At 46.8% G+C, this 16,610-nt stretch overlaps 2 protein-coding genes across 2 annotated transcripts; one reads left to right on the top strand and one right to left on the bottom strand.

Annotated features, from left to right (window-relative positions):
* LOC8057862 (sorbitol dehydrogenase) lies at window positions 5,669-8,411 on the top strand. Its single transcript, XM_002445712.2, has 3 exons — window positions 5,669-6,104; window positions 7,114-7,181; window positions 7,275-8,411. The coding sequence occupies exons 1-3, from the start codon at window positions 5,963-5,965 to the stop codon at window positions 8,181-8,183; spliced, it is 1,119 nt and encodes a 372-aa protein (XP_002445757.1). The 5' UTR covers window positions 5,669-5,962; the 3' UTR covers window positions 8,184-8,411.
* LOC8060554 (dehydration-responsive element-binding protein 1J) lies at window positions 9,994-11,393 on the bottom strand. Its single transcript, XM_002444591.2, has one exon. The coding sequence runs from the start codon at window positions 11,053-11,055 to the stop codon at window positions 10,333-10,335; it is 723 nt and encodes a 240-aa protein (XP_002444636.1). The 5' UTR covers window positions 11,056-11,393; the 3' UTR covers window positions 9,994-10,332.

Below are 16,610 nucleotides of genomic sequence, written 5' to 3'. Positions count from 1 at the left end.
GAGTAAGTTTTTAACTCAAGTAACTATCTATCGATTAGCCCACTGTCATACTAATAAGTCATCTAAAAAAATTCACTCATTGCTCAAACTTAACGTACGAAGGTGAGATTTCAATTTTATTAGGGTCCACGCTTTTGATGACGTGGGTCCATATATTGCCATGTTAATCTGCAAAAAGTTGTTGACAGTTATAATGAGTTCTTTTCAGCAAGTCTCAAGGTATTTCGTTTGAGGTGTTAAAGTTTAGCAAGTACTGTAGCATTTTTGTTTTATTTAGTAATTATTAGTATCTAATCATGGACTAATTAGGCTCGAAAGATTCGTCTCGCAAATTATTCTCTAGTTGTGTTTTTAGTTTCGTAAATAGTCTATATTTAATATTTATGCATGTGTGTAAACATTTTATATGATAAACGGTAAAGTTTACCACCTCCAACCAAACATGGCCTTACTAAAATTCAATCAAACTTCAAGGGATGAACAATAAGTTTTTATAATCCGAATCCGATTATAGGCGGATGCGGCGTAGGATATGGGATTGGTGAAATCCGACGGATATGGATTATCCGATAATTGAACGCGGATTATCCGACGTTTATAATAGGATAGTCTGAATATTTTAAGGAGTCCAAGTGAAAAGAATATAAGTCAGTGTAGCCCATGACACAAACATGATTATATTGTAGCCCACAACAAAGCTCGTCTAATGAAAGAATTCTACCAAAGTGAAGGACTAGTACCTCGCAAAAAGTGAAGGCAAGTTTTGCCTAGCTAGTTAAGAATATTTACTTATTTTACACACTTTTTTATACTCTTAAATTCAAACTGCTAACATGTATTAAATTTTTGAGATCTTAAATCAAAGTGGTGGATTGATGGTGATTATTTTTTGTTGCACAACCGGTTTATGACTTTAGTTAATGAATTGTTTCTCATCATAAAAAATAACACATAAGCATATATTATCCGACTTTAAAAAAAATCCACTTCCGCTCTGATACCGGTCCAAATCTGTACCATTTTTTACATCTAAAAAATCCATATTCATATCCGAATCCGCATGATATCCGATCCGCTCCGAATCCGATCAAGAAAAAAAGATTAGGATATAGAGAAGCTATTATCTGCTCCGATCCGATCCGTTTTCATCTCTAATGAGCCAACATGTGTATCCAACACATATACGCGTAAGATAATAGAAGTTAGTGGTTAAACTCAAAACCATAAGAATAAATAAGATGATTATTGATCTGGACGACAGGGGTTGTTTGGAACACAGTTTTTTCTTTGAATTTTGGAGGTTTTCATTCCTCTAGAAAGAAAGCATGCGACTGTGTTTGGAATGTAAAATTTGTAGTTTCCGTTTCGGAGAAAAGGCAGCAACTATTCCCTCCATATAGGAAATAGATGTCGTTTAGGACATGATTACGCTTAGTGAGAAGTGATTAAGGCCTTGTTTAGATCCATTTTTTTGGATTTTGACACATTAGTACTTTCATTTTTATTTGACAAACATTGTCTAATTATGTAGTAACTAGGTTTAAAAGATTCGCCTCCCGATTTACATGCAAACTGTGTAATTAGCCTTTATTTTTTATCTATATTTAAATGCTTCATACATGTGCCGTAAGATTCGATGTGACGAAGAATCTTTAAAAGTTTTTTGTTTTTAAGGTGAACTAGGATGTATTTTTTTTCCCTGTCTGCACTTATTAAGGCCTTGTTTAGTTCCCTAAAAATTTTGTAAAATTTTTCAGATTTCCCGTCACATCGAATCTTTAGACGTATGTATGGAGTATTAAATATAGATGAAAATAAAAACTAATTACACAGTTTGATCGGAATTGACGAGACGAATCTTTTGAGCCTAGTTAGTCTATAATTAGACAATATTTGTCAAATACAAATGAAAGTGCTACTATTCACATTTTGCAAAATATTTTGAAAGTAAACAAGGCCTAAATAGAGCTGCTGTTGTCACATTTGCAACGACAATGCGTAGCTCGATTGGCTAGTGCTATGCCGCCTGAGGCAAAGCGGTCGCTGGTTCTAAGCCACGCGGTTTCCCGGTCCACTCCACGCCTCCAGGTCCGCGCGGTGCCTGCCGTAGTGGTGGTGGTGCGCCTCCCCCGCACCGCATGCATCACCGTGGACGACCTCTCCATCGCCGCCGAGCGCCGACGCTGAATCCTTCCAGTCCTCCGCTCGACGCTTACGGTTACGGGAGTCGCTGTATTGTATCGGTGGACTCGCCGTCACCGATTCACCGCTGCTGGTGTTTTTCTCTTCCTCAAAAGGGCAGTGTAAATCCTTGGACCACCATGCCACGATGTGTTTATACTACATTGTACGTAAGTCGTATATCGTGTGGCGTGAGTGGCCGATGGCGATGGGTATATAGATGATGACCGATGGTAAGTGCCAAGGTTAATGTCGTAGCCCCTCTCCTAAAAGGCTAAAAACTAATGTGGAAAGGCGACCGGTAATATAATTGCGGCTGGAGTGGATGGACTCGACTGAGCTCTCGATGTGTGCGTGGGAGCCAACCACAGCCACACCTGCGTACGTGCGCATGTCGGCGCCGGCCTCCCCCTCCGCGTTGAACCATTCACCGTGCGCAGTAAAAGTTCGCTAAGATATTTTAACTCAAAACTTTTAAAATTTTAACCAAATTTAAAGAAACAAAACGCTAATATTTATAGTATCAAATTAATACCATTACACTTATCATTGAATATATTTTCATAAGATACTCATTTTATGTTATACATATTGAAGCTTTTTTCTATAAAGTTGGTCAAAGTTAAACAAGTTTGACTGACACGGATTCTAGGAATTGAAGATTTCAGAGACAGAGGGAGTATTGTTTGGTTGGTGTTATTAAAGCTTACCAGATATTATAGTATTTTTGTTTTATTTGATAATTAGTGTTCAATCATAAATTAACTAGTCTCGAAAGATTCGTCTCACAACTTACCTTCTAGCTATGTTTTTAGTTTCATAAATAGTATATTTTTAGTATTTTATACAGGCGTCATAGATCTCTCTGTCCTGCTGCTATCTGTTAGGTGGGGGTACTGACAGGGTCCCTGTACATGGAAGAGAGTCAATCGACTGTCAGCGAAAGACGGGAAGGGTTCTTGATCTTAATCTTAATGCTGCCCTGAAGCTACAGGTACAGTACAGATTGTGTTAATCACGATGTGCGCAAGGACATGTACGTCCTTGATGGCGAGGCCGGGCACTGTACAGCCCACAGGGACATTCTTCCGCCAACTGTTTCTCATGGCGCCATCGTCGTCGTCCGTATGAGGGTCTCCTCCCCTACAGTGTGAAGTACGTACTACTCCGTATGAACACAAAGCCTTGCTGTCACTGTGTCACTGTTATTAAGATGATAATATCGACATGGGTCCCTGCAAATTAGACAGCATTGAATCAGAGCCTAGGACTCTAGGACTAGGAGCTAGCACCTACATACAATTATTATATAGGAGTAGGACCATTTGTGGATCCTGTCATCCGATCGCGATCGGGGACTGTCTGACTGATTGTGGCGACGAGGGGCCTTGGGCGGGCGTATCAGCCCAAATCAACTTCCAGGCCTTTTTATCATTCTCTTGCAGCCCAAGACGTCCCAAGCATTGCCGAAGCGGAGCAGCTTGCAGTCCAGCCCAACCTGACCTTATGATTAATGCACGGCCCATCTCATGCGTTCCGCTGGTCTCTAGCTATCTCCTTAAGAAGACGATTCATGCACCAAAAGAGGCCCAGGGAGCGTGGCCACGTCGCCCGCAATTCCCGGCCGTCCGATGAATGGCCCGCAATTCTCTGCTATTTTGCAAAAAAGCCCTCACACTTTGTTGAAATATAACCCGCCGTCCAGCACACTCTCTCATGTTTTTATTCAAAATAGTCCTCGAATTTTACTGAAATAAAATATCAGTCTGTACTCGCACACTCTCTCAGCTTACTGGGCCTAAGTGGGCCGAATACGGCCCTATGCTATTTTTATTTTTCAATTAATTTCTAATATTTTCTTTTCAAAATAGAGATATCCAAAAATTCGTAAAAAAAATATAGAAAATCATAAAAAAACAAACTAATTTTGTTGAGTTTCTTATGACTAGATCTATGCATTTCACTTAAAATATCATATGGTTTAGTGCATTTTATTTGATAGATATATACATCTATAATTTTATGTCAGTGATTAATTTTTTCCTCATATCGCATATGAACTAAAAATAACTCTCCAAAATTAACTCTAAATAAATTTATACCCTTTTCATAATCTCTGCTTTCTAATTCTCCCCACCTTAACTCTAAATCAATAAATACATTTTTTCATAATATTTGTTTCCTAATCTTTTAATTTTATACTGACTTGTAATACAAAATAATCCAAAACAAATAATCACTGATATACATATAAGAAGCCAAATACTTCACTATATATATGACATTCCGTGCACTCACATATATGAGAACATCGTGTCACCATGTAAACAAACAAAATAAATACACTTAAAATATACGCCATACAAAGAAAAAAAGAAAAACACATAGACACATGTACGACGCATAGCTAACCACTGCCCATAAAGCGGCAACGCCGCGCACATTTCTAGTACAACCGCAACAGCGTTTGCTGGTGGCATTTTTTCTTTAAACAACAACAACAACAATATTCCCTAGCACACAGACTCACACCACATATAATAAAAAATTATATTCTATTAAAGAAGACGATGAGAGAAAGGGTGAGATAGATAAAATATTTTTTTTAGAGCAAGAGGTAGAGAACATTTTTGGGACGAGATAGGTAAAACTCTTTTTTTTAGAGCAGCAAGGTGACCTCGCTCCTTTGATTTTAAAGACTGGGGAAAAAGACCATTTTTTTAAGACAAGCGATATTGAAATATATTTTTTTAGAGCAAGAGATAGAGAACCCTTTTTTAGGACAAGAGATAGAGAGATGTTTTCTTTTTCACAGCAAGAGATAGAGAAAAACATTTGAATAGGACATTCGGCCGCCCGGCACACACTGACGGTCTGAGGGCTTCAGATAAAATAAACCTTTTATCAAGAAATATAAAATATAAAACTTCAATTTCTGCAGCAGGCCATCCATCATGCAGCTACAACTCTATCTACGACATCTATCTAAAAAAAAGAAAAGCTTTTTTTTTGACAAAGACAAAAAAGAAAAGCTTAAGGATGGGTCTTCCGGTCGCCGTCGATCAGGCTGCTATCGCCGGTCGCCGTCTCCCGGACGGAATAATATCAATCAAAATGCTGTGGCTCCAACACGAGGGCGTATACGTGGATACGATACGCAGCAGTCGCCCACTGTTTCGTGTGTCACAGAGATACGTACTAGATCGAGACAGATATCGTGACCGACGACATGTTCTAATCACTGCATTTCGCATCGATCCAGAAGATTTTTGCAGCCAAAGCCCACAGCAGTATCCACTTTCCAACGGATGCCAAGTGACAAAGTGAAATCATCAGCCGCCGACGACGACGACTCTGTGAGCGCGAGCGCGACCACAGGTCACCGGTGCCTGCGCTCGATCCTGGGTGGTTGTGGGCCTTGTGGCGCCGCGGCGAGTGACTGCGCGCAGCGCGCGTGAGAGCCAAAAATCTCGCCTGGCCTGCACTGTCGCTTCCCCTGCGTGTTGCTGGTCGTCGCAACGGATAGATAAGCATGACACCGCAGGCCACGCAGTGCGCGTGGACTCTTCTGCCGAGCGGCCTGCAACTGCAATAGAGATGCCGTCTGCGTGTGCGTCTGCGTCGGCATCGGCGCCGGCGTCACCCCAGCGCTATAAATCCGTCACCTCGCCCCACCCACCCGCCGTGCCGTGCAGTGCAGTGCTCTCAAGTCTCATCTGTGTACACAGTCTCTGTCTGTCAGTCAGTAGTTGAGTGAGTGAGTGAGGCAGCGGCGAGGAGGATGGGGAAGGGAGCGCAAGGGAGCGACGCGGCGGTGGCGGCGGCGGCGGCGGCTGGGGCTGGCGAGGTGGAGGAGAACATGGCGGCGTGGCTGGTGGCCAAGAACACCCTCAAGATCATGCCCTTCCAGCTCCCGCCCCTTGGTACGTAACGTGCCTCCATGTCATGGTTCTTTGATTCTCGCTGTCGCTGCTTATTATTGTTTGCTCTGTTCAAGGAAGGAATGATTTCGCTTGTTACTATTTGCTCTGCTCTAGGAATCAGAGAAATCGATAGGTTTTTTATTATTATTGTTATCAAATCGATCCATAATCTGCAGTAGTATGTAGGAATCTGGACAGCCCTGGCAAAGTTTCCATCTTTTTTACATTATCTTATCGTGTTTGCAAGTGCTAAAACGAGGGTGGGGTGGGTATACAGATGTAGTAGTCAGGAATCGAAGATTTGGATCAGCCTCGGCGTTTTCTTCCCCCTTTTGGGATGGAATTAGGGCATGTTCTTCTTCTTTTTTTAAGGAAATGGTATGTTCTTCTTTACATTAAACAAAATCTAGGGTCAAAAGGAGGGGGGTATTTATTCCACAACTAGTTACAGTATCATCAAGGCTGCATCACATCTACAAGTAACATCAGTGCATCTTTGTTCCAATATTCCACCTACTCCAGTACAAGGCCACTCACTGATTCAGTAGATTAACCAGAACAACAGAATTGACAGTAACTTCAAAGTTTGGATCCCTGTGCATCAGCAACATAGAATCTGTCTTTTCACTATTTCCTGTTTTTTTTTACACGAAAGAATTGGATTTACAACGGTCTACGCAACATTACAAATGAGCATTCGAGGTATGTCACCATGAACTTGGGTACTGGGAATATGGATGCTGCCGCCTTCAGGTAGTCTATGGTTTCATCGCTTTCGAACATCTGCACTACGGTGTCAGGACTTGCTGTGGATGTGGGAGCGCTAGTAGTCGAATATGACTTGATGTAGATCGGTTGCATACCATGTGTCCATGTAAAGAAATTGTTTCTGTCGAGGACTTTAGGTCGGAATGTTGGGCGTTTTTGTTTTTGAGGACGGGGGTAAACTAAATATGCTCCCCCTTATTGCTTATTACCACTGACAGTGAATTTTGGGTGGCATTTTCAGGCCCTCATGATGTCCGCGTGCGCATGAAGGCAGTGGGGATTTGCGGCAGCGATGTGCACTACCTCAGGGTACAGTGCGCGATCCCATCGATCTCCTTGTTTTTTTTCACATCCCATCCCCATTGAGAGTACTCAATTCGCATGTATCTATCCACAACGCAGGAGATGCGCATCGCGCACTTCGTGGTGAAGGAGCCGATGGTGATCGGACACGAGTGCGCGGGCGTGATCGAGGAGGTGGGCGCCGGCGTGACGCACCTCACCGTGGGTGACCGCGTGGCGCTGGAGCCCGGGGTGAGCTGCTGGCGCTGCCGCCACTGCAAGGGCGGGCGGTACAACCTGTGCCCGGACATGAAGTTCTTCGCCACGCCGCCGTTCCACGGCTCGCTGGCGAACCAGGTGGTGCACCCTGGCGACCTGTGCTTCAAGCTCCCCGACGGCGTTTCCCTGGAGGAAGGCGCCATGTGCGAGCCGCTGAGCGTGGGCGTGCACGCGTGCCGCCGCGCCGGTGTCGGGCCGGAGACGGGCGTCCTCGTCGTGGGCGCCGGACCCATCGGGCTCGTCACCCTGCTGGCGGCGCGCGCGTTCGGCGCGCCGAAAGTGGTGATCGTGGACGTGGACGACCACCGCCTGTCCGTCGCCACGTCCCTCGGCGCCGACGCGACGGTCAAGGTGTCGACCCGCGCCGAGGACCTGGAGTCGGAGGTGGAGCGGATCCAGGCGGCGATGGGGTCGGAGATCGACGTGAGCCTGGACTGCGCCGGGTTCAGCAAGACCATGTCGACGGCGCTGGAGGCGACGCGCCCCGGCGGGAAGGTGTGCCTCGTCGGGATGGGGCACAACGAGATGACGCTGCCGATGACGTCGGCGGCGGCGCGGGAGGTGGACGTGGTGGGCGTGTTCAGGTACAAGGACACCTGGCCGCTCTGCATCGACTTCCTGCGCACCGGGAAAGTGGACGTCAAGCCGCTCATCACCCACCGCTTCGGCTTCTCGCAGCGCGACGTCGAGGAGGCCTTCGAGGTCAGCGCCCGCGGCCGCGACGCCATCAAGGTCATGTTCAACCTCTAGGCGGCTGGCTAGAGCTAGACCACCGCCGCCGCCTCGATCTCTCGGTCCAGCCGGCCGGCTAGCCGCCGGCGCGTGAGTTGTGACCCTGCCCGGCTGCCCCCCCCCCCCCCACCCAGGCCCCAGCCCTGGAATAAAATGACGAGAAAAGAAAAACTTTATGGTTCAATGAATGAATGCATGGGCAGTTTGCCGTGGTTTAAGAATAAATAACTTCAACTTTGTGTGTTCTTTCGTGTCGACTGTCGTGCCATTTGTCTTGATCGATTTGAGTTTTTTTTTTTTTTTTTGAACTCTCCTGTTTCGGTGGAAAGTCGGTCTGGAAGTCTGGGCAGCCCACAGGATGGCCGGCGGTTTCTGCTAGCCGCGCCGCGGGCTCGCGGGCCTATTTTAGAGCGGGTCGCGCCGCGGGCCTTTTTCTTCCGGCCCACAGGAAAGTACGTACGCGGTCCGAATCCGAAGTTGACGTGCCCATGTATGGGCGACGGAAGACGACAAGGATCGCCTTTTCAGGATCCCATACCGGCATACCGCCTTCGCCGCGTCGCGCCGAGTTTTTGTTTCCCTCGGCGCATGACTTCGGGCTTAAGGTACCTTTCCCGACGGTTGCATCGGGAGCAAGGCACTGGGACGTGGGCAAGGGAAACAAAAGACCCGACGCCGTCCTCTGCTCTGCCGCCGCCGAGGCAGAGGAAGCCATCAGCGCCACGCCACCCCGCCGCCCGCCAGGAGCCATGGCCCAGCAGCATTCCAGCAAGGGTCAAGAGGGCCACGACGGCCACACGGTGCACAGGACAAAAGCCACCTTTTTCTCCTCGGCCATCCGTTCCGTTCCGCGGGACCGACGGACGGAGCGGACGCGACGGCGACGCGGGACTGCGGGAGTGTGGTGGGGGAGCTCGCAAGACCCAAGCCAAGCCAAACCAAGGCCGCCGCCCCGATGCCCACCGCGGGGTGACGTCCGTGCTGCCGTCTCCGTGGACTGACCTGGACCCGAGTGGAGCCGCGTGCGTCCACGTCTCCCCGTGGCCTCCCACTTGCACCGTGGTCGCGTCTCGCATGTGTTGTCTGTCTGCCGACTCCCAGCCTCCCATGGCAATGGCAATGGCAACCCCCGTCCGGTGCTTCGGTGATGGGATGGGGGGCCCAAGCACGGATACAACACTGGTTTCTTTGACTCGAAGACTGCTGTCATATTTCTGATACTACTAACATGTGACGGATCATGGTAGCACTTCATTCGCGGAGACACAACACATGACGCATATCAGTTTGACTTCTCATCAGCAGCGCTAGGGAACAAAATTTTAATTCCGATAACTTGTTTACCTGCACACTAATCCGTCACAGTCTAAATAAACAGGAGGTATTATAATGTATAGTTAGTCAATTTTCGATCCTCATAAATCATATACTAGATTAGAGTGGGTTGATGTGCAATTAATTCAGCCAAATGGATAAGAGTCTATGAATACATGGTAGTCCAAAAAAAAAAAGAGAAACGATCAGAGTCTTAAAAGAAGAAGAAGAAGAAGAAGTTCGGGTCTATGTGGCCTTTAGTGGAAACGTTTTAATAGGACAGAGATTGATTTCCGTTCAACTGCCAAATTGGGTTTTAGCCGTTTCTTGCGTTGAGGACAATCGTTGAAGCGTTTTTTGCCTTTGTCAGCTCTGAAACCGTTTCAGGATACAAAGTAGTTAGTTGATGGTGCCATTAACTCCACAAGTTGCGCCTCGCAAAAAAAAAAAAAAAAAAATCCGCAAGTAGCAGGAATTTACTGACTTTTTTTTTCTTTGAGTGAAACAGGAGGGGTTTCCACATACTGGATTTACTGACTGTTTATTCAATACATTGTTCGGTTTAACAAAAAATGGTTGATTCAAAGACGGGAAAACCTAGCCCAAGTTTGGGCATGTCTAAAGCCCGTCGAAATAAACCTTCTCAAATGCAAACATGCAATGTAGTATTTCTAGTTCTAGCCAATCCAGAGAGAACGGCAAGATTTCTATTTTCTAAATTCTAAGCGTGTGAAACAAAAGCATAAAAAAGAAACGAACAGATTGTTTTGTTTGCGGGAAACGCACAGCGTTAATCCTCTGCTCTCTACTCCTACTCGGATCTTCGGATCACGGCCGGGGGCGCTACGCTCGGCTAGCCCCACAGCTCCATCTCACCGGCGCCGCAATCTTCATCCTCGTCGGGGCAGTCCACGGCGGGCGGCGGCGGGTCGATGAGCAGCCCCTGCGCCAAGCTCGCATAGTAGGAGCCGGCGTCGTCCATGCCGCCGAACACATCCAGCTCGAGCAAGCTGTCCACCGCCGGCGGCCCCACGGCACGTGGCGCGTGGGCGTGGTCCACGCCCGCCGCCGCCGCCGAAGCCGAAGCGGCATTGTCCTGCGAGGCAGCGGCGGGCGCGTCGTGCCCGCCGCGCTGGCGCTGCAGCATGAACCCGGCGACGGCCTCGGTGGCGGCGCGCTGGACGTCGGGGAGGCCCACAGCGGCGGAGGGGTCGGCGGCGGGACGCGGGACGTGGAGCAGCGAAGCGGAGTCGGCGAAGTTGAGGCACGCGGCGTCGCCGCAGAGCGCGAGCATGGCGGCGTCGTGCGCGCGCGCGGCGGCCTCGGCGGTGTCGAACGTGCCCACCCACAGGCGGTCCCCGCGGCTGCCCGGGACGCGCACCTCGCACACCCACCGCCCGGCCCGGCCGCGCCGACGCACCCCGCGGAACACCGGGTGCCGCGTCTCCTGGAACTTGGTCCGCCCCGCCGGCCGCTTCGGCGGGGACGGATGCTGCCCCGACGACCCGAGCGACGGCGAAGCCGAAGGCGAAGTTGCCGCCGCCGGAGGCTCCGTGGTGGTGCGCTTGAAATCCATCGCCGTTTGCACTTGGTCGTTGGCTGGCGCGCTGTTGCGCGGGTTCGCGGCGGGCGAGGCAGCGTATTTATAGGTACTCCTTCCTCCGCGGCCGGAGACGGGAAGCAGAAGACGGGTTTGGTTTGGTCTCTCTGGCGTACTTACAGTACGCAGAAAACGATGATGTGGTGCGAGCGTGTGTGATGATGACCCGGACCATGTGATGTGCCTTCGTTCATTTCTTGCCTTGGTCTGCTGCAGCAGTGTGTGTTTGACATGTTCCGGCACTCCGGCAGGCAGCAGAGGAGATGGGGGAACCTTCGTGAAAGCAGTGGCTTCTACGGTAGCGCACAGTAGAAAGAACCCAGATGCTGTGCTGGACTGGGTTGCCGCGCCGCCGAGTCCGGGGACTGGGGACTGGGGGACGTCGACTTCGCCGCGGCGGATTGCTTAGGCCTTGTTTAGATACACCCAAAAACTCAAAACTTTACAAGATTCTCCATCACATCAAATCTTGTGGCACATGTATAGAACATTAAATATAGATAAAAAAGATAACTAATTGTACAGTTTATTTGTAAATCACGAGAGGAATCTTTTAAGCCTAATTGTTTCATGATTGGATAATGTTTGTTAAATAAAAACGAAAATACTACGGGGCCTTGGCCGCTTGGAATGCGCGGTCGGTCGGGTAGGCAAGGCAGGCACCAGCCAGCCAACGCCGTCGCGGTCTCCCCCGGTTTCCAGGACCGGTGTGGTCTGTGGCTGGCAGGCCATGCAGAGGCAGCGGCGGCGGATACCAAGGCACCCGCCGCCAACGGGATACCGCCATACTACCAGCTACCAGGACTGCACCTGATTAGATTAGCCAGAAATGGGCTAGGAGTATTTCCGTTTCCGGTATGCCGATGCACCCGTGGGCGCGGCTGCCGCTGCTGTTTTCTGATCGAGTATTTTCCTTGCCTCTTTGGGCAGGCTGCTGCCCTGCTGGTCCTGTGCGAGAGGGATGCCAAATTGTACACTCGCACTGTCACAGACACAATGCCGTTCTTTATTTATGCAGTTCTAGCAGCCATATGTTTGCACAAACGCCTATACTTTGCAACCACTCTCGCGTGTGAGTGCCGTCGACAATACATCACATGTATGTTCGGGCTGACCATAAAATCGGCTAAGGCTTAGATCTATTTTTTTTTTGGATTTTGACACTGTAGCACTTTTGTTTTTATTTGACAAACATTATCCAATTATAGAATAACTAGAATTAAAAGATTCGTCTCGTAATTTACAGACAAACTGTGCAATTAGTTTTTATTTTCATTTATATTTAATGCTCCATGCATGTGCCGTAAGATTCGATGTGACAGGAAATCTTGAAAAGTTTTTGGATTTTGGGGTAAACTAATTCAAGGCCTAAATGTTGATTCTAATTTGTCGTGACAAAAAAAAATATTATTAGCTAGCCGTAAAAGCTTCTTCCTCGCACAGTCGCACGCTGATGCTGGACGTCATCTCGTCTCCTCTAATCTGACTTCTTCATTCCCCCGCGCCCAGTTATTAGGTGCCCAACTGCCCATGAACCACCTACTGCCTGGTCGGTCATGCTCCACCACCTCTGTTCCTTTATAATGTGCTTATGGGTTAGCGTCATAATCATTGATTAGTACCCAACCAATCGTGGGTTTTAATTTCTATTTTTAGCCACTTTTATCTCATCTTTCTCCATTATATGTATATTTTTATAAAAGTATTTTTCAAGATAAATCTACTCATATGGTTTTCACATTTCTAAACCCAGCAACTTAAAAGTTATTCATAATTTATATTCCCAATGTTTGACCCAAACTTTATCTGAAAATACTTTCTTTACATGTACGGAGGGAGTACTTCGTAAAGTCAGTCCCAATAATATTTTTTTATGGATATTAAATAAGCTACCAACTTAACAGATATACCAACATGATACAATATAAATGAAGAGAGATGTTGAAAGTTTCATGGATGGAAATAAGTCTATAGAGATAAAACCAGTTTATATTGTTTTACAATACATGAAAGTTTTGGAAATTGGAACATAGAACCCTAACTAGAAGTGGCCTAAGTCTTTCGTTTGCTTACATGTTCCATCCTACTCTCTCTGTCTCTAAATATCTGTCGTTTACGTTTACCGAAAAATACAGAGTAACTTTAAGTAAACATATATTAAAAATAATAATATTTATGGTACATAATTAGTACCATTAGAAAGATCTTTGAATATATTTTTTTAATAATCTTACAAATGTTGTGCGAATTTTCTACAAATCAAGTTAAATTTGTGGTATGCATACCAACGATGACAGTTAAATAGGGACGGAGGAAGTAGTTTTTTTACCGTTGAATCAACATTTTCTCACTTACTGCATTAATTGATTAAATATCTATTAAAAAAAAAAGTAAAATTCACTGGCAGTCTCTCAACTCCACGGTGAGGGTCCATTTGGGTCCCTAACTCTCGAGTCTTATGGATCCCTAAACTTATATAGTCATGACTCTCGGTCTTTGGTTCTTGAATTTTGATTTTTGAGTCCTATAACTTGTATAGCGGTGTCATCTAGGTCTTTGAACTTGCATGTCAACACATAATTAGCATGCCATATGTCTTTGAGGTGCAAAACGTCTTTCTTTACAAGTACGAAGAGAGTATATATTTTTATTCCTATCTAAATTCTTGTTATATGTTACATGAGCTCTCTTCAATATGCATTATTATTTCTCGAAATTGTTGCTGTAATTCCTTCTTTAGGAATGACCATTTTTATAGACACTTACGTGCCACACGTGCCTATCCTTAACATTTCTAGTGAAAACTATGCCAATAGATCTTGCAAATTTTACGTGTTCCAAGGAAGTACTTGACAATCGAGATGTGTTGCACTCAATGTTTTAAATAGCGAGCTATAGAAAATAGCATCTTTCTGTTCTAGACGCTATTTGCGCTATAGCGAACGCTATAGCCCCACTATAGCGGCTGCTGTACACAGCAGCGTGTTGTAGCTATCCACGCTATAGCGACGCTATAGCGGCGCTATAGCGCGCTATTTAATTGAAAACAGGTAAAATATATAATAGACAGCAACAAGTTCAAACAACCATCATATTTCACAATCACAAATCACTTGTGTTACATAGTTTAAAAGTTTAATACATAACTAAGTCATAAGCATAATGCATGACTGCATAGTGTATAACCACAACTGCATAAGCACAGCACAACAAATAAGTGCATGACAACATGATCACAAATAAACAGCAATAGCACGCAAATAGCGGCACTATGGCGCTATTTCAGTTTAGCGGAGCTATAGCGCGCTATAGCGCTGATAGCGTAAAAATGAGGTATAGCTTCGCGTCGACTTATTCTGGGCGCTATAGCGACGCTATAGTGCGAAAATAGCGCGCTATTTAAAACATTGGTTGTACTCAATTCATCCTAAATTATAAGACGCTTGACTTTTAACACTAAGTTTAATCACTTGTTTTATTAAAAAATTTATGCAAAATATCACTTCTTTTTGTTGTGGCTTGATTTATTAATAAAAATTTATCAAATAACTTAAATTTAACTATGTTTATATAAATTTTTTGAATAAAATAAGTAGTCAAACATGTTAAACGTTTTATAATTTAATTAGAATGGAGAGAGTATAACAGGATGGATTCTGCTCTGATAGATCAATCGGAATACCGGGTGCCGCGTCTCCCGGAACTTGGTGCGCCCCGTGGGGCGCTTGCGGCGGCTGGAAGAACCGGCGGCCTCCTCCGTGTGCTGCGCCGACGACGGCGAGGACGCCGACTCGCTGCAGGCGCTCGGCTCTCGCTTGATCTGGCGCGTCATTGGCGAGTGTGTGGCAGGTCAGGACTGAGGATTGTTACTGGTATGTCGTCGTCGCGAAGGTGTCCACTATAGTTTTGGTGGGAAATGACGGTTCGGAGGGCGCGTATTTGTAAGTGGCCGCCGACCGCCGAGGCCCGAGGGAAGGCAAGGAAGGGGCTGCTGGAAGTGGAAACTGTTTCGTCGTCCTGTGGGCCATGGACGAGGATAAGACCGAAAACAGGTGCCATGCAGGTGCCGCAGACCACTAGTGACTAGGCCAAGGCTGGCTAGGCGGTTGCGAGCACACCGCCGGAGTGCCAGTGGCACGGCTATTTTCGGCGTGCGCAGATGAACAAGTGGGAACTGCCGAACAAGTGCCATAAACAAGTGTGGCTTCAGCAACGGCTGGGCGAAGGAGAGCGAGGGCTCATTATCCGTTTGGGCAGGGCCGGTGACGAATCTAGAAAATATTTAGAGGAGGCTTAACTTCAGCCTCTTCTTAAAGAGCATCAATGATAAAAATTTGTAGAAAAAGAGCTAAGAGGGGCTACGTAGGTTCTACGGCGGTAGGCGGGGCTAGAGCCCCACCAGCCCCACCGTTGGCTCCGTCGCCGCAGGGCGAGGGAGGGCGCACACCCACGGAAACAGAACAACGGCTCGGGCAGATATTTCTGGCGCCACTTGCATTGCAGAGAGCCAGAGAGACTCTCTCTCGCTGGCCGAACTTGTCGGAGGAAGGAGAAGGCTGGCCCTGGCCGGGTACCAGCTCGGGCCGACGAGAGCTCCACCGCGGCGGTGACATCCGCGCTGACGCGCCGCGCGGCCGTACTTTTTTTTTCACCGGTCGGATCGGATGAGTGTCGCTGTCGCTCAAGGGGTAGCTAGCGGGGCGCCGGCGTTTTTGCCACTTTTGCTCTTTGTTCAACCGGCGGGGCATGCAGCAGCCAGCCAGCAGGGCGGCAGGCGGTAACAGGAGGAGGACCATTCACCCAACCAAGAGCGAGCACATGATATCGTCCATAGCTCGTGCCAATCAGCTGTGAGATGAATTATCCACTTGAGCAAAATACAATAGTACTCTGCAATACGAGATGGTAACACTTGTGCATGGGTACAGGAGGCTGGCTAGCCGCTAGCCTGCTATTTTGGCCTTGTTTACTTCTAAAAAATTTTGCAAAATATGAATAGTAACACTTTCGTTTGTATTTGACAAATATTGTTCAATTATGGACTAACTAGGCTCAAAGATTCGTCTCGTCAATTCCGACCAAACTGTGCAATTAGTTTTTATTTTCATCTATATTTAATACTCCATGCATACGTCTAAAGATTCGATGTGACGAGAAATCTGAAAAATTTTGCAAAATTTGTTGGGAACTAAACAAGGCCTTTATGGTTTTGGCCGGTTAAGTACGGTTACTTTAGCCCGTGTAAGCAGAGTAGCAGACATGTATATCCTGGTGTCAACGGCCATGAGTCATGCATGATGGCGGCTAGGATTGTGCGACTGACTGACTGACGGCATCAGGCCTTACATTGCAATGCAATTGCGTGGTTAACTAAGCTAAACAAAGATGACTCGTCAACCATCGGGCTCAATCTTAGGACCTCTTTGTTGCTTCTTCCTTTTTTAAAGTAAAAGTAGTACTCAGCCAAAGACCTCGTTGGCTGTACGAATATCTGTAGAAAAAGCAAATGTTTCGATTCCACCTCGATCGTA

The sequence above is a fragment of the Sorghum bicolor genome, chromosome 7 (genome assembly GCF_000003195.3).
Source record: "Sorghum bicolor cultivar BTx623 chromosome 7, Sorghum_bicolor_NCBIv3, whole genome shotgun sequence".
In the NCBI taxonomy this organism is placed as follows: domain Eukaryota; kingdom Viridiplantae; phylum Streptophyta; class Magnoliopsida; order Poales; family Poaceae; genus Sorghum; species Sorghum bicolor.
The sequence above is the reverse complement of the archived record's forward strand: the minus strand, read 5'-3'. Positions and strand labels throughout refer to the sequence as shown.